The sequence below is a fragment of the Coffea arabica genome, chromosome 8e (genome assembly GCF_036785885.1).
Source record: "Coffea arabica cultivar ET-39 chromosome 8e, Coffea Arabica ET-39 HiFi, whole genome shotgun sequence".
NCBI classification, from domain to species: domain Eukaryota; kingdom Viridiplantae; phylum Streptophyta; class Magnoliopsida; order Gentianales; family Rubiaceae; genus Coffea; species Coffea arabica.
In genome coordinates this window covers 49,708,202-49,732,152 of record NC_092324.1, presented here as the reverse complement: position 1 = coordinate 49,732,152, position 23,951 = coordinate 49,708,202, and the positions used below count along the sequence as shown (strand labels likewise).

Below are 23,951 nucleotides of genomic sequence, written 5' to 3'. Positions count from 1 at the left end.
GAATTACGTGGCCGATTTTGCATGAATTATATGACAGATAGATTTCCAGATTTGTCAAGTTGAAATTGTACTTTTTCTATTAGGCATCACATTGGCGTCGACTCATGACGATGGTTAGGCTTAAGGTTGAGGATGCTTAGGATGATGATGTGCTTTAGATTATCGAAGGTTGAAAAATTATGGCGGTGCCGGAATCTTCGTCTTATTTCCGGTTTAGTTTTGGGAATGGAGAAAGCGTATATGTAACTAGCGCTCAACATCATTCATTTTCATAGTGTGTAATTTTTGGAGTTACTTTCGTTTTTGTTACTTGTTACTATTCCACAATATCAGGTTCTTAATTTCACATCGTGTATGTTTCCTGCCCAGAAGATGGGGATAATATTTTTTTTAAAAATTTTTTTCCGAAGTCATGAAGTAATAAATGAGGATTTTTCTACCATAAAGAGGGAAAATTAACGTATTAAAAATGGTGTGACATTCACTCTGTCTAATGAAAATATTATGCATGTTGCTTGTATTATCGATATTTCAATGCCATCAAGTTGCAAATCATCCAACACAAAGTCGAATGAGATTTTTTTGAATAAAATATATTACTACTTGTTTGTGGAAGATTCTATAGTTCATTTTGAAAATTATACCTGTAAGTAAAATTCACTGTTAAATGATGAAAGAATTGTTATTAATTTTTAGATTAAATACTATTAAATATTTAAAATTTAAACTATTTATTTTTAGTGAAGATTTAAATTATTTATCTTTAGTAAAAATTTAAAATAAGTTGAGGGAATGATATCAAAAAAGAAATGTGTAATTTTCTGGTGCGCGGTTGTTGGTATCCAAAAGGAAATGGAAAGCAAAATTCTTCTAAGAAAAGAAAAATAATACAAGAGAAAAAAAAACGAAAAAGAAAAAGAGTAAGATGGTGAAAACGTGATTTAGTACTCGATAGTTGGAGCATTAGTAAGTGGCAGAATTTCGAGACTAAAAATTTCAATAGACCACAAAAAATACAAAGAAAACTTTAAAAATTGGTGCTCACTTCAATTCAATCCTAAGTTCTCCCTCTGAATCCTCTCCTAGGGTTAAGGCGGTTAAGCTAACAGAATAGTTATTGAAATGGCCGTTCTTAGAGTTACGGCAAGCATGATAACTAGAGAAATCTTCCGTTCGGTATCGCTGTTTCCACAAACGTGGAGGAGCTTATCTCACTTACCGTCGGCGCCGGCTGGTTCCCAGTTCAGCGGGGTCCATCTTCCAGTCGTCTCACGCAGCATCAGTTATTGCCCGGTCCGGTGCTCTGCGGCGTCTAATGAAAATGCCACCGGAGAGAAAAAGGCGCCGGCTAGGTTGGCTCAGGTTCAGGAGTTTTTGGTTGCTGCTAACGAGCGTGCTCAATCCGCTGGAAATGAACCTATTCCCAAAATCACTCTTGGTAACTCAATCATCCAAGTATTTTACTCGTTCTTAATGTTTAATGTCATGCATTATTAGCTGAAACTCTGTTTAATTTCTAAAATATTCGTGAATGTTTATGGATGTGTAGCTTGATGCCATTACTGTGTATGGGTGTATTCAAATTATTAATGGAGAATTTGGCTAAAGAATGAAGGAAGAACCAAATTTAAGTCTAACTTTTCGATAATCATATTCTGTGGCAGAAGTATTTAGAAGAAGACTGTATGTACTTTCGTAGGTTAACTAGGTAAACCTTAAACGTTCACATGTTATAATTGAAAGCAGCTTGCGCATGCCATGGAAAAATTGATTTCAAACAGTTCTTTAAAATTCTCATGCCTCTGAAAGTAATTAACAAAAGTTTGGTCCTACTTATGAAGTTTGCTTCTTCCACCTTGACAGAAATTTAGCTAGAATGCTAAATAATAGATAGATATTACTAGGGAGGTGGAATAGAGATGGCGGCTTGTCGTATCTTCTCAAATAGATGTGGGAAATAGCGGGTATCATGAAACTACGTTGAGTGAATGCAGTGATAAAAGCTAGAAAACACATAACGATTCCTCCATATTACAAGGTTAAATCATGGTCTTCCAATTTTAATGCATATGCTATAGGTATCCATTTGCTAATGCAGATAAAAGTTTTAATCTTCTAGATAAGGTTGTAGTTAAAATGGTGGTTGAACTTTATGTTCTCAGTCAATTTAAGTTATGGAGTCAGTGATATCCAACTTGTGAATTGTGATTACTTGTCAAGTGGTACTTGTAATCAGAACCTGATTTTGCAGCATTGGAGGTGCTGGCAATTTTTCCTTTCCTACCACTTGGTTTGCTGAGTGAGAGTTTCCTGGATTTTAAGGAAAAGTTGTTTTGATACATTTATTTTTCTATGGATGTAATTCGGCAGGCTCTTAATCCAACAGGAAGCTTTGGTAGGACATCCGCTTTAAATACAATTTATGTTTTTGACCTGTGTAAATTTTGATGAGAAATTTTTGCTCATGCAACTTGTTTTCTTTAATTGCAGCTGCTTTGTCAATAACTCTTCTTTACTTGTTTACCCATCAATGGCTTTGTTCAATCCATAGATTCTACTTGTGATATTGGAGAAAGTTGCTTGTTCAAGCTGCTTGTTTTTGCTTTGGGATCAAAGAGTACTAAGATGAAATTCTTCCAATGTATCGTCTTTTTTGTTTTCAGATCATGTTACAGTGAACTTTGCAAGAAGTGGTGGCCCTGGAGGTCAAAATGTTAATAAAGGTCAGCTACCAGCTTGCTTGGGATCAATAAATGCAATTTGTGACCTCCTTTTCTTCTGTAATCCATACTACTTTTATGTTGTATGTTTTCTTCTTAGGCTCATTTTTCTTTTTACAGTAAATACCAAGGTGGATATGCGGTTCAATGTTAGAAATGCGGATTGGCTCAGTGAAAGGGTCAAGGAGAGGATCATGCAAATGGTTACCTACTACTGCTATTTTTGGAGTTATCCATTTTTTAGATTTTCAATTTTGGTACAGGGCCACGTTTTACAAGAGGAAAATTGGAACAGGAGTGCCTGAGAGTCAAATTGGTCACCTCATATTTTTGAGATCCCATAGTCTTGTTAGGTCTAGATGCTCAGTTTCCAGTTTTCTAGATCATGACCCTAGATAGATACCTTAGCCAAATTTAATATATACTTATCGTCTGGAGCAGTGTCTAATTTATTTGGACATGTTGGTATGTCCTTCTGGTCTTTGATTTCAAATATAGAGACTGAACTATTTCTGGTCTATTTGCCTCGCCCCTTTTTTTACAACTGCTAACTGGTATTATTTATGCAACTGAGGACACACTGATGCGATTCTTCCACACCACTTTTGCTCTGTTGTGCAAGTTGGTGAACTTTATATTTCAAAAAATGACAGAATAAAAAATAACCTAGGGTTTCTGTCATTTTTTAGAATTTTTAATTTTGTAGTCCATGCACAGCAAGATAATGTATTACTATATGCTGTCGTTCTGTCATTACAAATCTAACTTCTTATGTTGTCAACAGGAAAAGAATCGGATCAACAAGGATGGGGAACTTGTAATTTCATCAACGAGAACTCGTACTCAAAAGTTAACTTCTTCTTTAGTCTTGTCATTTTCCTGAATTGTTGCACAAGTCATAGACTCACAGTAACATAGTACACATGTATTACAGGGGCAACATTGAAGATGCTTTGGCGAAATTACAGGTATTCATGAGACTAATAAAGAATTTTCAGGTACCATCATGTTTGTCGTTGTGTCACTAATATCCATGAGCTTCTTCATCTCATCAACACAGTAAAAGCGATCTTCAGTTGGTATATTTAGATGTCAGATGTAACACAATTTCTTAATTTCTTAAATGGATGATGCAGGCTATTATTGATGAGGCATCCTATGTCCCACCACCTCCGTCAGAAGAGACGGTGAAGAAGATTACTAAGTTGTACGATCTTGTCTAAATTAGATCTTCTTAGTTACTCGTGAACATGCAACAAGTGCCTATTTTTTGCCCTACCTGTCCAAGAATCATTTTCCATTCAAGGCAATACGTACTATTTTTCTGTATTCTCTTCAACTAATTTACCTGCCATTGCTTCTTCATTCTTGTATGTTGTATGCATACACACACACACACACACACACTCTCTCTCTCTCTCTCTCTCTCTCTTTCTCTCTCTGGGTTCGTCTAACAATTCAGGGCTCGACAAATTCTGTAGTTTTAAGCGAATACATGTCTTTTAGCTCTCAATATGCTTTAAATTTTAGGTTCTTTTGGACTGACCACCCTCTTTTTCTCTCCTAAACACGCACATTCAGGGCAGCTATTGGGGAGCAAAAGCGTCTTGACAAGAAGAAAGCACAGTCACAGAAGAAGGCTTTTAGAAGAAGCCGAGACAGTTGGGACTGAGTTATTAGCGCATGAGCTGTGTGCTGCTATTTTTGCAGTGAATCGGTGATTAAGCTGAATGTATAGATGCAGATGTTCAGCACCATTTCTGTGTTTCCTGGGTTATCATCGTGAAAACAAAATCTTCTATGTATCTAGAGTTTCTTGATATGACTATTACACAAGACAGTGGAAGTGATCTAAATTCCTGCCATCAACCAGTTAGGGAAGTAGGATGCTGCAGGAAGTAGGATTACACCTCGTTCATTTTTACTAGTTGCAGTACGTACTGCATCCAGATATAGATATTACAGAGCCCAATTAATTTCTGCTTGTACTATTATTTTGTTCGGGAGCCTTCATATGGATGTAAATTTGGCAGTCGGACAGATTTTCTGTTTGTCCAAAAAAAGAAAAATATGCATTTTACTTGGGACTGTCACCTAGCAATTGTCTGCAGCATTTGTGCTTCTGAAACTGTGAAATGACCTATATTTTTGTTGATTCATTAGTTTACAAAGGCGTCCTTTCTGTACAGTGAAACTCGAACTTCTGGGCCTGTCACCAATATCCAAATCCAAACAAAGCTATTACCGCGTTTATGTTGCTTTGAAATTGAAGTTGATGCTTCGGTGGTCAAAAAATAGGGAAGCAGTTGGGAAATGAAGGAAATCCCCGGTTGTACGTATCCGACGGTGCTTTGCTCATGTTTAGACCTTGGCCCCCGGGAAGTTGGTGAAATTTAGGCTCCTTTTTTTTTTTTTTTCAAAGCAAGCAATTTTTATTGAATGAACTCCATTTTTACGCGCGTCAACACCGTGTGTACGTGCAGATGAAGTTTGGATTCACTATCAACCCAATTACCTAGTTTTTTCGCATATACTCGAGTTCTATTCATTAATACAGAAAAGGTTAAAATTGAGGTGATGCCCTTTTTTCTTTTAGGGTTAAAAAACATACCCAAAAACCGGAGTTCAACAACGGGTACCTGAAAGGCACCCTTCTGCTGAATCATGAATGTTTAAGCTTCAACTTCTTAGAGCAGCAGTTTCAAGCTGGGTTTTCAATTTTGGTTTATCTAGCTATCAGACCTGAAATCATACTGAAAGGTTCTTGAGTTGTCTAAATGGGAAGAAGCCAAACAGATGACACATTTTTCAGTCTAATTAACGGCGATAGAATACCAAAAACTTCATCAGACTTAGACTGCAAAATTGATCAAAGCTTTTATATACAACTGGTTGATTGGAAATGGGAAATGCACTAATTTCATTTACATAATGCAAAAAGGGGGTTGGTTTTTTTTTTGGGGTTGGGGGAGGGGGGGGGGGGAATACAAAAGTTTTGGTATATAATTCTATTGATTGATTGAGAATCCTAAGGTGCGTGCCCTTCCATGACTGATGACTGATGACTGATGATCTAATTCAATTGAGAAATCACTTCCGGATGATGAACTCCTCTCCTGTTTGTCGATCAATGTATTTAATCCATCTTCTCTCGCCCTTTCTTGGGCCTGTGTTCCCACCTCTTGCTCCAACATGTGCAACATCCAATCCTTTCCCCACAGGCAAAAGAACTGCGCGGACAATCCTTGCTTTAGCATCAAGAACCGTACGCCATCTGAAATCTGATTCAGCCTTGGCCAAAGCATTCTTGCGTATCAAAACCGCACCCTTTTCACCTAGCTTAGCCACCTTGAAAATTCTAGCAAAATCGTTGCACCTGCAATCCACAACCATGAAATCAATACCTTCTAATCCGTTCATAGCCTCCTCCGGCTCACCAACGATGACTTCAGGCGATTTTCCGGCTTTCTCCATTGCTTGAATGTACTTTGACCTTGAGGCTTCATCAGCAACTATGCAAACATGCCTTCCACCAGAGTGATGGCTCGCAATTGCCAGGCCAATACTTGTTGCCATCATCCCACCTTGTGACCAAGCTTCCACAATCAATTTTGCATTCCATCCAGCTGCCATGGCTGATACCATCTCTGCTACACTGGATTCATTGTAAACAACTTTACACTGCAAATTAAAAAGAAAGCAGTCAAAGCCAACATTACAGATGACTTCTTTTTTTTTTTTTTACAAAAAAAAAAATGTACGAGTAAGAATTTTCAGAAATGGAAGGGACTTACTGTTTGCACAGTATCAAGAAAAGCCTTGGTGGCTGTTTCCGGACACCAATCGAGCTTCATATCTTTTGTTGATGGTATTCTTTTCTGGGGTGGTTTTTGTTGCTCCTCCTATCCTTCTACTTTTCTTGATCTTCAAGGCTTGGGAGGAGTTGTGCTATTCTTTGCTGGAAAGGTAAAATGGTGGATGATGTAAGGGAAGAGGTGTGAAGGTGGGGTTTTTAAAATGAGAGAGACAGCGACCTAGAAAGGGTCATTTCACACCGTTGACAATTGCAACTTTGCAGCCCCAACCAAATCCAATGTGTCGATTGGGATTAGACTGGATTACTTATTTACATGTGCTTTTGTTGTTTTCTTATTTTTTTACTCACAAATTTTTTGTTGCTTTCTGTGTTTGGTTTTAATTCGTATATTTCCTGCTTGGTTAGACAACAGGCTGCTAATATTTATATGTGCTTTTCTTGTATCAGTTAGGCTTTGCCCAAGTCAATTTGTCATGCAAGGACATAGGCAAATTAATTTTGTATGACTTAAAAAGCATGAAAACTTTGCCAAAACTTCTCTTCACATTTATTATTCCTCTTCAGCCCAATTGACGGGGGGATATGTCAGATTCGGTGCATAAAGAGAAAGGAAGATTTTCACAGAATTTCAATCCCTGATCCTCTGCTGTGAGCCTTTTAGGCTGGGGACAACTCAAAAAGGTTCCCAAGTATACGGAAAAATGGAGCTCAATTTCTGTTATAGATTCCTGCATCCATATCAGGTGTAACATCGTATGATCACCTGTAAGAACCCTGTTTTTTTTTTTTTTTTAAACCTTCAGTTGGTCTGGTTTTGGGACCCCCTAGCCGGAGAGGCAAAACCACAAAAGAGGGAAGAAAAATCGGTAAGGGCTTCCGTATGATTCCGTGGACCGTACGAGACCTTACAAACCTCTCTAAAACCTCTGGCAACGGTTTTTGATTCTCTGTTGCCTGCCGCAAAACTTGTACAATTGACTCCAGGCTGCCAACTCCGTTGACTTCATCCCATTGCAGCTTTTTACTCCTTGCTCCCAATCATTGCCACGTATGCATCCTCGTTTTAATGACCTTTTCTATTTTTCCATGTCACGTAGCTTTTTTTTTTTTGTCAAATATCAACTTCAATATATAGGTTTCCATGTCACGTAGCTGATCTTTACTTTAATCTGTTGTATGTATGTACTGGTTGTACACCGTACAGCCAGTTGAGGCCCCCATGGCTTGAGGGTTGACGATTGGAGTTCAAAGTCCTTCGCTATCTAAAAAAATGAGGAAAAACAGAGACAAGGAAAACGTCAAAAGACCTCAAGTGGTAAATTGTCTAATTTAAATTAAGCAGATAATCCTTTGACCTAGGCTCCTCCTTGATAGTTTAACATCAAGTTATCGTAGCTTTCTGAAAACTATAAGGTGCATGCGTGGTTTGAGGTACATTTACGGACAAAATGTTTGGAGTGGCATTCAAACTATTACAAAATTTAATTTTCAACTCTTCAACTATTAACGAATAAGTTTTAATCCTCCAACTAATTAGAATATATAATTCTAATCCTTCCTTTAATTTGGATCATTATGTGTAACAGAAATAGCACGACATGGGTTCTAGTAGTTTTCAAACTATTATAAAATTCAACTTTTGACCATCCATTATTAATTGATAAGTTTTAACCCTTCAACTAATTAAAACATATAATTCTAATCCTTTATCAACTTGAGTCATTATGTCCAACAAAAACATCATCGCACGTGAGGGAGGGGGCATACTGGAATGTCCCCATTTTTGGGTCTAAATTTAAAAAATATACAGCACATTAGCGTCATAATCAAGATACAAGCAATAGCTATGAAGCAATGTATCACTGTTTTAATCTTTCCAGACATGCCTAAAATTGATGAACATGTCTTGTGAAAATAAAAACTCCGCTCGGTTATGCCCCCTACTGTGTACGTGGAGATGTTTATGTTCGACATAATGACTCAAGTTAACGGAAGGGTTATGATTATATCTTCTAATTAGTTATAAGTCTAAAACTTATCAATTAATAGTTGGAGGGACAAAAGTTGAACTTTGTAACAGTTTGAGAGCCACCGAAAAATCATGAATCCTGTAACTCAAGTTGACATAATGACTCAAGTTGATGGAATGACTATAATTATACGCTTTAATTAGTTGGACGGCTAAAACTTATCTATTAATAATTGGAGGCTAAAAGTTAAATTTTGTAATAATTTCAGGGCCACTAAAATATTTTGCCCCTAATATAATTAAAAGGCGTGTCTGTCTTAATGTAGGTCTTTCCTTCTTGGGTCTCTACGTTTTAGATGGAAAAGAATTAATGTTTATCCCACGCCTTGATATGATTCACGAATGACAATGATAGAGAACATGATTTACTTGCGAGGAAAGAAAGGAAAGAGATGTTTATTAGGTATAGACGAGGAACATTCAAGCAAAGGCATTTTAAATTTGTCAACTTGAGAATTATAATCTGAAATTCCTAAGCTCCTAACCCTCCAATTGTATATCTAAATACAGCAAACGAGTTAAGTGCAAATTAAGTAATCGGGTGGAAGAGAAGACGACGATGTTATAGCTGTCCTATATAGTTGCTAGTTTCTTGGCCGCTTCATGCTTAACCAAGTTGTATCATACATAATCTTGAAATTAATTTCACTTGCAAATGATGACGTTAAGTGTGGAGTTGGCCTTTAGTTTGGCCAAAACAAGATAAGTTTGATCTTAGTTAACGAGAGCCGACCGTGCCATCAAAAACAGGATTGACACTGTTGACAATTCGCAAACATTTTTTCCTTTTTGAAAAGTAGCCATCTAAATAGATATGACTAATGATTATGACCATAAACGTTAAATATAAGTACGGGTGACGTTTTGAGCTACATATATACCATCATGTTTCTTAGTTGCATCACTTCTTCGCCCTTTTTTTATGACCAAATAGAATTTGACTAGATTACTTAATTTCCATGCCTCGTATTATTCTATTGCTTAGCCACGGAAACACTCGTGATCATCATCAAGAGAAGAAAGGTAATACTAATATATATATATGTACGTTGTATCATTATCTTATTATGGTGGCTAGTTGTCTTTTTTTGAAGGAAATTATGGTGGCTAGTTTAATGACATACTCCAATTGAGAAAAGTGATTAATTACAGCTAAGTACCAAGAGCTGACCTGAGTTTGTAGAAAAACAAAGAAACGAAGGCTGAAAAATAAGCCACTCCTCATATATGTACGAAGAAACGATGGATGGATGCACTTATCACTTATTGCAGTCGTGATCATGGTTCAAAGTCGTGGTCGCGGTCACGGTCGCGGCCCGGATCGTTCCACATCGGTTTCGGCATATCGGTCGCGGTCTCGGTGAGACGCAAATTTTAAAGTATTTAATATTCTAAAAATTATTAATAATATAAAAAAAGTATGCTAAACAAAAATAATAAAAAATAGCAAAAGAAATGGCCAAGTCAATCCGTCACGGTGTAACTCGACCGATTTCTCGTCTTGATTCGGGATAACTCGGAGTGACTCGGTGTGACTCGCCGAGTCAATCCGTCGCGGTGACGTCTCGGCCAATTTTTCGGCGAGTCAAGTATCTCGGTATCGTTTCGTCACGGTATCGTATCGGTAGGGGCCGAGACAGTGACGACTCGGCCGAGACTTCGAACCATACCGTGACGACTCGGCCGAGACTTCGAACCATACTCGTGATTCAATGCACAACAATAATATTATACTACCATATAAATCTCGGTCATATATTTTAATAAGCACCTGGTCTTCATTAATAGCGGAAGGCCAAGATCTTCATAATATAGTAAAATCTTTCCTAATTATAGCGGATTATGTAGGATAGCAGCACCCTGCCCGTTGAACAGAAACAAAAGTCGTGGGACAAAAGCAATGAGCTGTGCTGCTGCTGCCTGCTGATGTGGAAAATAATCGTCTAATGTCTTGAGAGATTGTGGAAACTTGCAGGAATGTTCTTCTTCTGGTTACTACCTCCTCTCTGTCTTCCTTCCACTGCTTAACCTCGTTCAAGTCAATTGATGGTTAACTTCACAACTACACCATTCAAGAATAATAACGAGTGGGGTAACAGGCCTGTACCTCGTTGAGATCAGACACCTTGTTGGGTTACTAAACTTCTGAATGATTAAAATGATGTTTGTGTTAATATCTTGTTGGTAGATATTAAAAACACAAAAAAAAGGATTAAATCTGGATTGAGGCAATCCTTGACCAAAACTAGTTGCTTTTGCACATAGCCTTCATTCCACGGTTCTAGGGAGAACCAAGTGGTGCTTTAGAAATGGCCCAAGTGACAGTTTTGGAGTTCCATCACTGTATTTGATTTTTATTATGAGACTAAAAAGTCATGTGAAATGACATTTTATTAAGTGATTGTACTGAATTTTGTGATATTTGCTCATCCATGATATGTATGTTCTTGGGCGATTCTTTTTTCCGAGCTCTCGTGGACCAGCCATTGATGGGTTTCTGAGCATTAAAGCCCATAAATAGGTTGATAGTAGTAAGTCTCGAGCCCCCGTAAATCAAGTCCAACAAGTGGCAAACAATGTCCATTTAAGGAGGGCCAATTTAGAGCTTAAACTATTCTAATATGTGGGATGATAAACCTTTGACCTTTTTTCTACTACTATCATAAACCAATTTTACTCCTACCCCGCGTGGCATTTTTTGGATGGACATGTTGTCATATTTGTCACAAATATGTCTTTTATAACTTTTAAAAAAGAAATACTCCCTCCCTTTTTTTATAACTGACGTTTAAGGTTTTGCACACCAATTAAGAAAAGTTTTTCATTGCTTAAATCTGTACACTACTTTCTTTTTGTACCCTCATTAATTGTCCAATTCACCCATGTTTTCTCTCACTAGAGTACTAAATGGTGCTGTTTTATTAGGCCAAAAGTAGTAATTAAGAACCCTGTATTGGAAAAGAGAGATAAAAGGGTAAAATTGTGAAAAAATAATTAATACTGTATGAGGATAATAAAATGATAGATAAAAGTACACTAGAGCAAATTTCTTAAACGTCAGTTTAAAAAAAAAGGAGGGAGTATATTGTTGAAATATATTACAATTTGATATCTCTGTACCCAACCGCTGTTAAAATTGTTGACTAGGAATTTGATGTCTCGTCGAGCATATCAGAGCTCAAATTTGATTGTCAAGTTTGTGGATAAGAAGCAATTAGGGGAGGGGAAGGTAAAAAAGAAAAAAAATTGATATTCGTATAATCTTACTTTCTTTCGAAACCCAAAGAGCTTACGTCAATTTTTACAAACCTAAATCCCGAGGGAACCCCAAAAGCCGGTATCCTTTGAGGTCCCACAGGAGACTTATAACTACCAACCCAAACCCTCCCAACCCCGATGTGGGATACATCTCAGGGAATGACACCCCAAACCTCCACAACGGAGGAGCCTACTGCTAAGCCCACGAGAACCCAACCCCCCCCCCCCCAAGGCGATGTTTCTTTCTTTCGTATAATCTTACTTACCATCTTAATTTTCATTTGGACAGCAGTCTTTAAAGAATGAATGTCAGTTAAATAGGTCAATTAAATAGGTGTGTGAATGTCAGTCATGTCTAACTCGAAACACATTTATCAACCGCTCTTCCTACGTCAAAAACACATTTATCCATAAAAGGTTTTAGAGTTAGACTTTGCCCAAGAAAACACCCCTAAAAGCATATAACTTTCTTTAGGGTCCTGTTCAATATTATCAAACGCCATATTCCACATTTTCCCATGGACGCTAGCTCCACAAGCCACGCGTCACACTCTCAAAGAGTAAAACACTCTTCCGTGTCCAGGTGTCACAAAGTACCCCTTCCCTTTTGCCGGGCGACCCATATAAATGCTTCGCAATGCCCGAATCTCCACTACGCCTCCCCGAAACATACCAAACAAAAATGCATCGGGTCAAATTCTCCCTCCGATTCCTGAAACCCAATTCACACAATTACCTAAAACCCAGACCCTTTTCAACCCATTTAGAAAGTGCCGGGTCCATGGCTTGCCACCTGAAGGCCCGGTCCGTAATCCGGTTCAAAGGGCCCGACACTGTCAAGTTCTTGCAAGGCTTAGTCACCAACGATGTGCGCAGGCTTTGCGAACCTTCAACTGATAATCGGAGCTTCGGCGCCGTTGGAACGCCGAACTTCCCGGCTGTGGCAGTGCCACCGGTATACGCAGCTTTATTGACTGCACAAGGGAGGTTTATGCACGACATGTTTCTTTACAGGCCGCCCCAACCCGATGAGAAGCTCAACAGTACCGGGTCAGGTCCCGGCCCTATCCCGGAAGAGTTCGAGCTCTTTGCTGACGTCGATGCTTCTTCTTTGGATGAACTGTTGGAAGTATTAAAAAAGTGAGCTTTTTTTTTTTTGTAGTGGATATATGGATTCTGTTAGACTTTGATGATTTAGTTTGATTGCCTAAATGAACTTTTAGATTGCATTAACGGCATTTAATTTAAATGTGATATCTGCTATTATTTAGCGAAGTCTTTTAGTTTATCTCCTAGTAAAATATACTTGTTTGTACTGCTGGGTTTTTTTTTTCTCTAAGAAAAAACGAGGGTTAGAATATATGGCAATGATTGGCTGGCGCTTTGTTGAGTATTTAGCATAAATCTCTGCTTTTTATAAGTTGTTTGTTGTTTGTGTTGATTTTTGGTGGATAAGATTATGTAGTCTATTCCTTTATTGCTGCAATGCTCTGACTCACTTGAGGACAAGCCAAGGCAGGGGAAATGATCTTGGTTTCAGATGCAATTGCTCCTCCTTGTCTAATCGAGCCATTGGAAAGAAGTCGGATAAGTGATGTTGTTGCTTTTTAGATAAGCCAGTATATCTAAGAATGTAGAGTGAGTCAATTTCAATTTATTTTTTAACTAGCCAGAAGGGGCAGAAGTGGTGGCATCATATGTCTTTGTAGGTAAATAAGAAACTTATTATCTTAAGCATCGGTCTTGTGAGTAGCCAAAGAGTCGGAAACATGACACGATGAGGAGTAGGAAGAGATTGTTTTTGGAGACAGTCTTCTGTTTATTCATGTGCGTGATGCCTACTATAGACTTTTCATGACGAGAGAAAATCTTCCTTTCCCGTATTGTTCTGATCACTCTTCAGCTTACTTTGACTTCGTTTACTAGTAAAGGAAATACCCTCTGTTCGTGATTAATACTATCTTCTATGGTAGTTTCATATTCTCAAGTATTGCAATAATAAAATGCTAATATTACATTTGGACGTGAAAATTAAGTGTATTCTTAAGGACCATAATGGGTCTGACCAAATCACTAAGTGTAGTGCAAAAGCTTTTGGATATAGGTCATTTATTATTTAGTGAAATGCTGTATAAGCTCTGAGTCCCAGGTTTTTGTACCAAAATGGGCTCTTACACTCTTTTGGCATTATCAGTTCATTGATAGAGCCATTTAGAGGATTTTTTTGGTTTTAAATTATTTTTCATCTGAGTGCTGCAGATATCGATTGCGGTCCAAAGTTGATATCGACAGTGTTGCAGAAGATTTCTCCTGCTGGCAAAGATTTGGTTGGAACCTTAGTGAGAAGTCCTCATCTGCTGAAGAACCAGAAGCTGCATCAGTTGGGTGGGGTGGTTCTGTTGATCACGCAGGAGTGGCATCTTCAGGGGGGAATAAATGTGGATGGGAATGGTATAAGGATCCAAGATTAGATTGCCTTGGATTTAGGGGAATTTTTCCTTCCAATGAAACAGGTAAGTTTGTTGGTGGCCTACCTGTATTCTATTTCCCTTCTTTTTCCATGTATTTATTTCAGACGTGTGAGTGTGTGTGTGTGTGTTGGCATACGATAAGGCAAGAAAGTCAATTTGATGTGGGAAAAGATTTGATTGCTGGAAGCTGGCATTTTGGTTAGTTAAATCATAAACTTGTTGGGTACATCTTTTGGTTGATCAAGAATGTACGTGTGAACTTTGGTGCAGCACCTCTAGTTGAAGCAGATAAAGAAGCTGATGAAAAGCACTATCTTCTGTGGAGATTAGAGAAGGGAGTTGCAGAAGGACCCTCAGAGATTCCAAAAGGTGCATCTTAAAAGTGTCTTGCTTTTACAACCTTTTTTTTTTTTTAATGGGTGACTGCAACTTGCTCTTCTTCACTTACAGAAATGTTTTTGCATGGTTCTATATGTATGAATTCACATCCTCTTATTCCAATTGAGAGCACGTTTTTGAGAAAAATCCAGTATCTTTTAACTCGAGTTTCCCTTTGCTTTTCTTTTGGTCAGTGGGGTAACAGAATATTTTACACCTTATTCTATATGATTGTATCATAATTTTCAGGCGAGGCGATTCCCCTTGAATACAACCTGGCTGGTTTAAATGGTATTAGCTTTGACAAAGGGTGTTACGTAGGGCAAGAATTGATTGCCCGTACACATCACCGTGGTGTCATTCGAAAGAGACTGCTTCCTTTACGATTTCTGGATGATCAAGGAAGGGGTAAGTTTATCTTGATTTCAGGTTCTATGGTCTGCTTATTTTCTGCGCGTATCTGAACTATTTTCTTTTGTGCTCCTAAAGAGGTGGGAGAAAAAGTAGTTCCACAGTCGGAAGTAATTGATGTAGCATCTCGAAAGAAGGTCGGGACCGTCACAACTGCACTTGGCTCCCGTGGTCTTGGCCTTCTACGCTTGGAGGAAGCCTTTAAAGGGGCAGGCTTTCTGGCCATACAAGGACAAGATGGTGTCAGGGTCAAGTCTAACAGACCAGAATGGTGGCCAGCTGAGTGGTATTTAGATCATCAACAGAGTGCAGCAGCTTAGGAATTTAATTTCAGAAGCTGAATATCCTTCTTCCTTCGTGGTTCTTTAGCTTACCTTTAGCTTCTTCTGTAGTAAGTGAAGATTAGTGACTTTCTGCCGAAAGGAAAATAAGAGGAGCTGCTTGCCAATTTCGCAGCTAGTATGCGATATCAATTTTGTACGTCGTATTAACTGAACCAAGGGAACCAACCTTTGGATCGGTGGCTGGATATTGGACAGGTTTGTCGATGTTAGTAATAATTGTTCAAGTACTCGAATGATAGTTAGAAAGTCGAGTTTCTGAGAAGGAAATTATGAAGGTGAATTAGAACTTGGATAGCAACCACTGGGTTCACAGTTGTATGCCTTCAAACAAAGGAATTTGAGTGATCTGTTTTTGCCCACGTTTGTTACCGTCCAAAATAGAACTTCAAAAATGCAAAATTTTGATTTAAAAACCAAGTAGCTTCATAGGTCTCAGTCACATCCTCTTCCACCCTATAATTACACAAACAGTTCATCCTACAGTGGGGACAGCTAAAGGTTGGGGTTAGTGTTCACCTTGGCAATTTAACATGGACGGGGAGTGGACCTGAAAGTTCTATCATCAGTCAATTCAGCAAAATACGATACATGCTCTGTTGGCTCACCTACTCTCATTCTACAATCTACCCCACCAATTATTTCTCTCCTCCAAAACGCTCCTCCCGACTTTTTCTTCTACCTGTACAGCTCGGTCTGTGAAGAACAGGACTGATTATGACACTTGGATATCTTTCCCACACGAGCAGGCATAATAGATGATGATGATTGAGGGGCTTGTTCATCACTCAATGAGCAGCTAGCTACTCTAGCATCAGTAGTGTGTTTTTTGTCATCATCCGTGATTCTCTGATTTTGATAGATGTCCAGCAGCTAACCATCTGAAGACCTGTTCAGTTCTTGAATTACTGAAGCAATAGTTGGCCTGCCGTCTGGACTTTCATTCGTGCAATCCAGTGCAATTTTAGTGAGCCTGCTTGCTTCATATTTGGAATAGATGCCTTTGAGATTAGGGTCGATAAAGTCCTCGAACTTGCAAGATTCAGCTTCCAGCAGTATAGAATTGGTAAGCTTTCGTCTACCAGAGAGTATTTGAAGTATAATCACTCCGAAGGCATACACATCACTCCTCTCCGTAAAGCGGCCGGTGGTAATGTACTCAGGGGCCATATAACCCAATGCTGCACTGACCTTGAGGGCAGAGTAAACAACGTCGTCGGCCAGGAGTTTCAGAAGGCCGCAGTCGGATATCAATGGGGTATACTGTTCATCAACAAGGACTTTCTCAACAGATATGTTCTGGTGGACCATGGGAGGCTTGTTTTGTTCGCTGCTGTGTAGATATCCTATACCTGTTTCAATGAAAAAATAAAATTATATTCCAACAATAAGGCAGAGGAAAAAATCCGCAACAGGAAATACAGAACTGACTTTTAATATTCGTGATCTTAGCATTTCAAACCTACAGTAAGTGGTCAAAGAAAGGAGGGAGAAAACATAACATAAGTGTTCAAAATTTCAGGGGAAGGGACCAGACTAGTAAAAGAACCAACGTCAAGAAGAGTGAGCCATCACTTCAAAATGCTGAAGCATTAAAGTCCCAAGTTTATTGGAATTTAGCACAAGGACATTACCAGATATTCTGCCTCGCGCATTACTCTGAGTTTCAGAAAATAACTACAGAGAGAGAAGAGTTCCTTTTTAATCTGTAGATAGATCTAGGGGAATCACAAGACCAACTATGCTACGTCCCATTAGAGATTTCTCATTTACATCCCTTGAAAATACTGAAACGTGTGAAGAACAGAAATGACACAAGTGATTGATTGAAAGAAGCATGCAACTGAAACACATTCTCGACATGTCTTGACATTCGGATTCTACAATCTCTTATTATAGATCGCAAGACAAACTGAGGCTTCTATTCAAAAACTTGTCAACAAAATGCAATTAAAAGTCTGTTTTTCAAAAAATGGCAAATGCAACAGGGAAACACTCGTGAACAAATTGAAGTAAAGAGGACTTTGATCTTGGTGTATTTAACTCCAACAACCAAGCAAAGAATCTATTACAGCAGAAGAAATAGGAACCTGTCGGAAAAAAAAAAAGATTGACAACAAAGCATACATAGACAAATGTGACAAACATGCAGCTGTAAAGTTTAGCAGCCAGCAGCATATAAAGATGAGCATAGGCTCATAGCAAGAGAAGAAAGACCATACCACTTGTGCCTATATGGGCATATATGAAACTAAATTCTTTAGCATGCTAGCAGAGTACCAGCACAGTGCCAAACTGAGGCTGGAGAATGAAGACATAAAACTCTAAGCAAAGAAAGAAAAAGGAACACAATTTGAAGCAATAAACTTGTGATTAGATTTCGGCAAACTAACCTTTTGCAATCCCATTAATGACAGAAACCCTAGTGGCCCAGTCAAGAATACTGCTCCTATCATCTTCCACATCAAGATACTGTGACAGATTACCCCTGGAAGCAAAATCATAGATGAGGAAACACTCACCCCTACCCTTTGAACAACAGAATCCCCTTAGTCTAACAAGATTTTCATGTTTAAGAGAGGTCAATAAGTTCAATCCCTTCATGAATTCTGCTTCTTCTGACTTGCAGCTAGTCACGTTGATGCTCTTTATAGCAACTACGGAACCATCTTTTAAAATTCCTTTGTAGACGAATGAAACTTTGCTTTTTCCCAACAGGTTCATCTCTGAGAAGTGCTGAGTTGCTGATTCAATCTCATCTAAATTAAACTTAAGGCCCTTTGGGAGCTCTGTAGGACACAAGCCATGACAGTTCTGCTCTGCAATCATTTGGTCCCATCCTTTGGAATACTCGAGACAAACCAGGGGCGAGGGACTTCTGCAAGATTCCTTTATCTGTCCTATGCTGCAACGGTCATCAGAGATGTCGGAAGTGTTTCCAATTCTTTGCTTTTGTCGGCGATGCCGAAAAATGCTCAGAAATGCAGCAATCATCAATGAAACTGTGAGAGCAGTTACCCCAGAAACAATTGCTATTCTTGGAAGTTTGGATGAACTTGAGCAACGTGTTTGGTTGCAATGCACATGAACATAAGCAAACTGAGGTAGCGGGGAAGCATTATTGTTGGATATAGGCGCCAATGGTGCCACTTGATTGATGTTTAGATTATCCCAAGCAGTGCAATTTCTCAAAGAAGTAAAGCCAACACCACATAAATCAGGATTATTTTCAAAATGAAACCCTTCATTCAACTTTTGCAAAGCTTCATTTGGATAGAGCGTCCCAAGATGATAGAAATTAGCAAGAAAGAAGAAAACAAAAAAAAATTAGCCTCAAAATGCAGAGTGCATCATTTCTTTTAAGCTACTCTTTTTTGTATGGAGGAGGAAAAATACGTTCGATAAAGTATCAACTCCTCAGACTAAAAGAACCGAAAGTCTGATGAACTCACCAGGAGGTACAACACCAGATATGGTGTTATTTTGAACATCTAGAACCTCCAAATTAGGAGCACCAGCTAACGCAACAGGAATTGAACCAGAAAGTTGATTAAAGCTTAAATAAAGCCTTCTCAGCATACCCAGATTCCCTAAATTTGCAGGAATTGATCCAGTTAACCGATTGTATTCCAATGCAAGCACATTGAGCTTCCTCAAAAACCCCATCTCTGTAGGTATATTGCCCGTCAACTGGTTACCAGATAGCTGCAAAACTGACAAATACAAAATCAACAGATTTAGGAAGAGTAGAAAAACCCCTGAACCTTCAAGAGCCTCAAATAATTATGACCAGAAAACAAATTAAACCTTAGCATCGTCACGTAGATTTAAAAAAAAAAAAAAAAGGAAATCTTGAGGAATTTCTTATGAAAGCAGTTATTTATGCACCAGGAACACAAAGTTCAAATAAAAGCCAGATTCATATAGTTATCAAATCAAACTGGAAGTTCAGCAATTCATCTACCTAGCTGGTATCCAGCATCTCAAGCAAAATCCAACCTTTTTCACCCTTTTGTCACTTGACTAAATCGAGTAGCAACTATTCAAGTGATTAAGGATTACTGTTCTAAATGATCTTGGAATTTCAGAAAAACAAGTCTTTCAAAACAACAACTTCGAAATTTCAGAAAGATGGTAACCAGGCTGTCATTGAAGATCGCATACTTCTATATCACTAACCTTGGAGACTAGCCATGCTTCCAAGCTCAGGAGGAATCGTCCCAGAAAGATTATTTACATTCAGATAAAGATCATTCAGCTCGTTGAGATTAGCAATCTCTTTCGGAATCTGTCCAGTCAAAGAATTATAATGCAAGTACAATCCAGACAAGCACTCGAGTCTGGCCAGCGCCGGCGGCACTTTTCCGGTGAGCCCTTTACTCTGCAATGATATATTAGCAACTTTCCGGTGCTCATTACAAGCCACACCCAGAAACGTGCCTGCACACGGATCACCATCACTAGTCCACGAAGAAAGATACTTATTTTCCGGGTCCAAAGAAGTTTTTATGTCCATCAAAGCTCTCAGCTCGGCATTCCCATGAACAGGTCTGGAACAAGAAAATGCGAAGAAAATAAGGAGAACTAAGAGGAATTCGGAACTGCCCATCTCAGGGCCTGGTCTGAAAGTTGTAAAGAAACTATCTTTTTCACTGGGAGATCATTAACGTGAAGACTCAAGATTCAAGTTTCAACAGACCCATGTGATGCTCTGTAATGGGATTTGGATTCTGGTGTTTTCTTTTCTGAATAGGTTTGTTGTTCGTTTTTGGAATCAAATTCCTGGTTGTTTTGTGGCAAAGAAATGAGACTTTGTTAGAGTGAGAGAAGAGAGTTGGAAGTCGGGCTAGTGTGTGTTGTGTGTGAGAGAGATAATGGGAGGGAGAACGAGCGGTATGCATATGTATACTGTTTTGTTTGGTTTGGTTTGTTTGTCAGAGGAAAAAGGTTGTAAGAAGTACGACTTTTTTTGGAGCGGGGAGAAACATCCAACAACTTCGGTTGGATTTCTTCTGTTTTTCAAAAATAAAATTTTCAAAAATATATAATATACAAATAAAAATAATTTAAAAAATTTTTAAAAGAATTTTCATATATATTACTATAATAAGTTTTTCAAAAATACATACAAAAATGTATATTACTTAATACATTTTGCAAATTATTTAAGTACGTATGGTATCTGCATGTTGCGACACAGCTACACCAATCAAACTACGGGGGCTGTTTTGGCCGAGAGTTTGAAGGGACTAATCCCAATGTAGCATGCTGCAGCCTTCGACACATGTTCCAAAGTAAGTTATAACCTAAACAAACTTTGAATTGATTCCACTTTGATTTGGATTATCTGCAGTATGCAATCATAATGGTGGTTGAGGAATAAAATTTATGGTCAGCATGGGTCGATTTTAAATTAGAAGAATGAGATAAGTTTGGAACACACATTAAAATGACAAGATTTTGTTATTTTTTTGCACATAATTATTTTAACGTCTACATTTAAGGTGTTAGTACGTACACATTAGATCTTAATTTAAGGGAGTAAGGGACGTGTTGGGTGGTACCAGAAAAAAGTATAAATGAGAAATTTCAAAGTTGAAATTTTTTATTTACATTAAATTTTTTTAAAAAAAAAAATATCAGAAGATTTAAGCTAATAACTAGGGACCTCATATCTTTAAAAAAAAATATGCAACGAGTGTCAATTTTGGGGAAAGAAGTGTCTTTTGTGCTCGATAATTACGGATTAATGTACATTTCGAGAGTTGAATCTTGTTTGTATAACTGTTTTGGATTGTTTTAAAAGAATTCTATGGTATTATTGGTAAATAGTACTACTATGTCTTGGAGATTGGAAGCTCGTAGTTGAAAAATGTGATGTGTGTAGTTTTTCTTTTTCAGTTGCCAGGTCCAAACGATTAAGTTCTTCTTGGTTGATACGGTATGAACGTCGTTAAGGGTTTACGGCTGCATATACACGGTATGGAGTCATCAGATTAATTGCAGTAATATTGCAGTTGTGTCTGTTTCATATTTAATAGATGTGAAAATTATTTAATGGACGGAAAGGTCCGTAAAGCTACTACTGATCATATAGATTTTGAAGATCATGATGCATGATATCAAAATTTAAATTAAAAAAAGAAAATAGAAAAAAGAACCTCCACTACCCCAGAGGTTGTGAGCTTAATGGGACCAAGCCATCCAGGTGTCTGTGAGATATTTATTAATTGTGGAATCTCATTTAATTTCCACGCATCCCAATTTTCAGACCCTTTTTCAGTCTATCGAGATCCAGCTTGCAAGAACTCATGCTCGTATTTTTATCATAGAGGTATTTTTTTTTTTGACAAAAAAAAAAATCACATAGGTATTCCTTTCTTCTTCTTTTTCATTCTTTCTTATGCTTCACTCCTTTTTTTATCCTTTACTATTTTTTGGGTTGGTGGGTAGCTGAGGTTTGACTAGTCAGGTAGGGTTTTGGACATTCAAATTCCAATTGGATGGTCTCAAATTCAAATATTTTTTAATACTAATCCATAATCCATAAGCATTACAGGCTGTCCGTCGAGTTTCTTAATACTAGTATACGACAGCGTCTACATGTGGGAGAGGAGAATGTAAACAGTTTGAAAACTTGCAATTTTAGGACGGTCATTTGACAAAATCGCTTGGGGATAGCCATTCACCGTTGCGATGGTAATTCATTTTCAATAGAAAGTAAATATAAAACAAATTTTTACGAATCTCACACGTGACGGGATGATAAAAATAATATACATGCAGTGATCTGAACCTTATATATATAATATTTTTTTAGACAATTTTTGACTAGTTCCTTCTTGTGCAGTTTGTCTGCAGCTTCACTCCTTTTGACATTAAAATTTGATTGCTTTGGCATTTAACTCAACAACTCTTAACACTCCTATCTAGAGAATAATACACGATAAAAGGAAAAGTTTTGAAGAAAAACATATTGGATCCCCATATAAAAATTTATCAAACCGCAAAAGAGTGATTCCATTCATTTTCCCTTTATTCCCATCTACAATTCAGCCTCCTTTCAATCTCTCTCCTTTTTCATCCTTTTTCCCCTCCATCTTATAGCTCTTTTGCTTTTCCTGAAAGTACGAAGAGTGCCTTATGTAAATGTTGTAAATCATTCCAAACTCCTGCTCCATGTTTCCCCTCAAAAAAGCTCCTAATTTTTTTTGGTTCATATGGAATTTTCTTTTTTCAAATTTCCCCTTTAGATGATAATCAAACCAGTGGTAAGCGGTAACGTGCTCCTTATTACTAATATTCTCCCCGGATGGGACGAGGCATCCGTTCTTGCGTCGTAGTCAACCACAACCTTTTGACACTTGCAGCTACATAGGTTTCAGTTTCAACGAATTTCTAGACTCCCCAGCTTTGAATTCTATATGCTTAACAAACACCTACCACTGGTATCTATCAATGGAAATTTTCCTGGGACCGGTTGAATGATTGACTGACCAAAATGCTTTTATATTTATATATATATATATGTCACACAGTCTCACGACTGTGTAAAATTTTATACCCTACTGCTTTGTTTCCATGCAGTGCAGAATCTATACATATATAAACAAAATTACAAGTAACGAAAGAATCTGGTTTCATGTACTTTCTTATTTCTTAATTCGAGACATCGACCTTGGATTCTTTGTAATTAATACTTTATGATGATCTTATGGACAAATTTTCGTCAGGTATTGATCATGCTTACCCTATTCATTGCTGTCTGCAAACAAAAGATAGAAACTTTTACAGGTTTGTTGGTGATTTGGTAAAAGGGTTTGTTTTGTGAAGAAATGTAGCCCAGTGAGAGAGAGAGAGAGCCCCACGGGTTTAGCCACATGGTAGCAGCGTTCCCTTGGAATCTTCAGGTCCTGGGTTTGAAACTGCGCTATGGAAACGCCTGTGCACTTATCGTGCCTTGATCGGGTTGGGGTGCCAGGCTCGGCCGCAGGGGATTAGTCGAACCCCGTAAGAATTGATCCGAACACCCCTGTGTCGATAAGAGAGAGAGAGAGAGAGAAGAACATCCTGAGTGGCATTTTGGGACTTGAGATCTACTGCTTAGAACATCTGACATCACCTGTGGACTAAGGCTTTCTTTTCTTTTCTTTTTTTGGTTTAGAAAAGAGAAAGATCGTATTTGAAAGAGTTGATAGAATCTAGAAAGCCAAGATTCACTAAAGGGCCTAAATCTATACCAAACCTTACTCTCGAGACCTTCAAGAAAGTAGATTGGCAACATTATTTTATTAGAAGAGACAAAGTTAGATCAATTTCACTATCAATGGTCCAAGCACCATCAAAACAACTAAGAACTAACCACTCAACAGTTGAATAGGTCCATTTTTTTTTTTTTTTTTTTTTGAAAAGGATAAAGTCGAAAGCGAGATGTTTACAATTTGCATCCATCAGAGAGAAAAGTTAGGCCCTAATGAGATTCAAGCAGTTTATGATGTTTGTTACTTTGGTTGTCCTCCCACCATT

At 38.0% G+C, this 23,951-nt stretch overlaps 4 protein-coding genes across 11 annotated transcripts; 2 read left to right on the top strand and 2 right to left on the bottom strand.

The window, feature by feature from the left end:
- The first annotated feature begins 971 nt into the window (after positions 1-971).
- On the top strand, positions 972-4,813 carry LOC113703036 (uncharacterized). 6 transcript variants are annotated; one of them, XR_011820049.1, is made up of 7 exons: positions 972-1,438; positions 2,664-2,723; positions 2,841-2,923; positions 3,505-3,569; positions 3,655-3,718; positions 3,857-4,026; positions 4,302-4,514. XR_011820049.1 is itself a non-coding variant. In XM_027224249.2 (7 exons), exons 1-7 carry the CDS (start codon positions 1,123-1,125, stop codon positions 4,390-4,392), a joined length of 720 nt encoding a protein of 239 aa, XP_027080050.1. In that variant the 5' UTR covers positions 972-1,122; the 3' UTR covers positions 4,393-4,813. The 6 variants fall into 6 exon arrangements, 5 of the variants coding, with proteins under 5 accessions (XP_027080050.1, XP_027080048.1, XP_071917897.1 ...); XM_027224249.2 differs by having other exon boundaries at positions 3,655-3,688; positions 3,857-3,927; positions 4,302-4,813; XM_027224247.2 differs by having other exon boundaries at positions 3,857-3,927; positions 4,302-4,813.
- Positions 4,814-5,552: 739 nt separating this feature from the next.
- On the bottom strand, positions 5,553-6,785 carry LOC113704328 (uncharacterized). Its single transcript, XM_027226153.2, has 2 exons — positions 6,515-6,785; positions 5,553-6,401 (listed from the first exon to the last, which is right to left on the bottom strand). Exons 1-2 carry the CDS (start codon positions 6,572-6,574, stop codon positions 5,811-5,813), a joined length of 651 nt encoding a protein of 216 aa, XP_027081954.1. The 5' UTR covers positions 6,575-6,785; the 3' UTR covers positions 5,553-5,810.
- Positions 6,786-12,344: 5,559 nt separating this feature from the next.
- On the top strand, positions 12,345-15,787 carry LOC113703644 (putative transferase At4g12130, mitochondrial). Its single transcript, XM_027225079.2, has 5 exons — positions 12,345-12,964; positions 14,084-14,337; positions 14,566-14,664; positions 14,923-15,081; positions 15,163-15,787. Exons 1-5 carry the CDS (start codon positions 12,462-12,464, stop codon positions 15,402-15,404), a joined length of 1,257 nt encoding a protein of 418 aa, XP_027080880.1. The 5' UTR covers positions 12,345-12,461; the 3' UTR covers positions 15,405-15,787.
- Positions 15,788-15,812: 25 nt separating this feature from the next.
- LOC113703643 (cold-responsive protein kinase 1-like) lies at positions 15,813-20,360 on the bottom strand. 3 transcript variants are annotated; one of them, XM_027225075.2, is made up of 4 exons: positions 19,605-20,360; positions 18,878-19,138; positions 17,819-18,688; positions 15,813-16,777 (listed from the first exon to the last, which is right to left on the bottom strand). In XM_027225075.2, the coding sequence occupies exons 1-4, from the start codon at positions 20,032-20,034 to the stop codon at positions 16,299-16,301; spliced, it is 2,040 nt and encodes a 679-aa protein (XP_027080876.1). In that variant the 5' UTR covers positions 20,035-20,360; the 3' UTR covers positions 15,813-16,298. The 3 variants fall into 3 exon arrangements, with proteins under 3 accessions (XP_027080876.1, XP_027080879.1, XP_027080877.1); XM_027225078.2 differs by having other exon boundaries at positions 16,159-16,777; positions 18,878-19,130; positions 19,605-19,741; XM_027225076.2 differs by lacking the exon at positions 15,813-16,777 and having other exon boundaries at positions 17,814-18,688; positions 19,605-20,304.
- Positions 20,361-23,951: the final 3,591 nt, after the last annotated feature.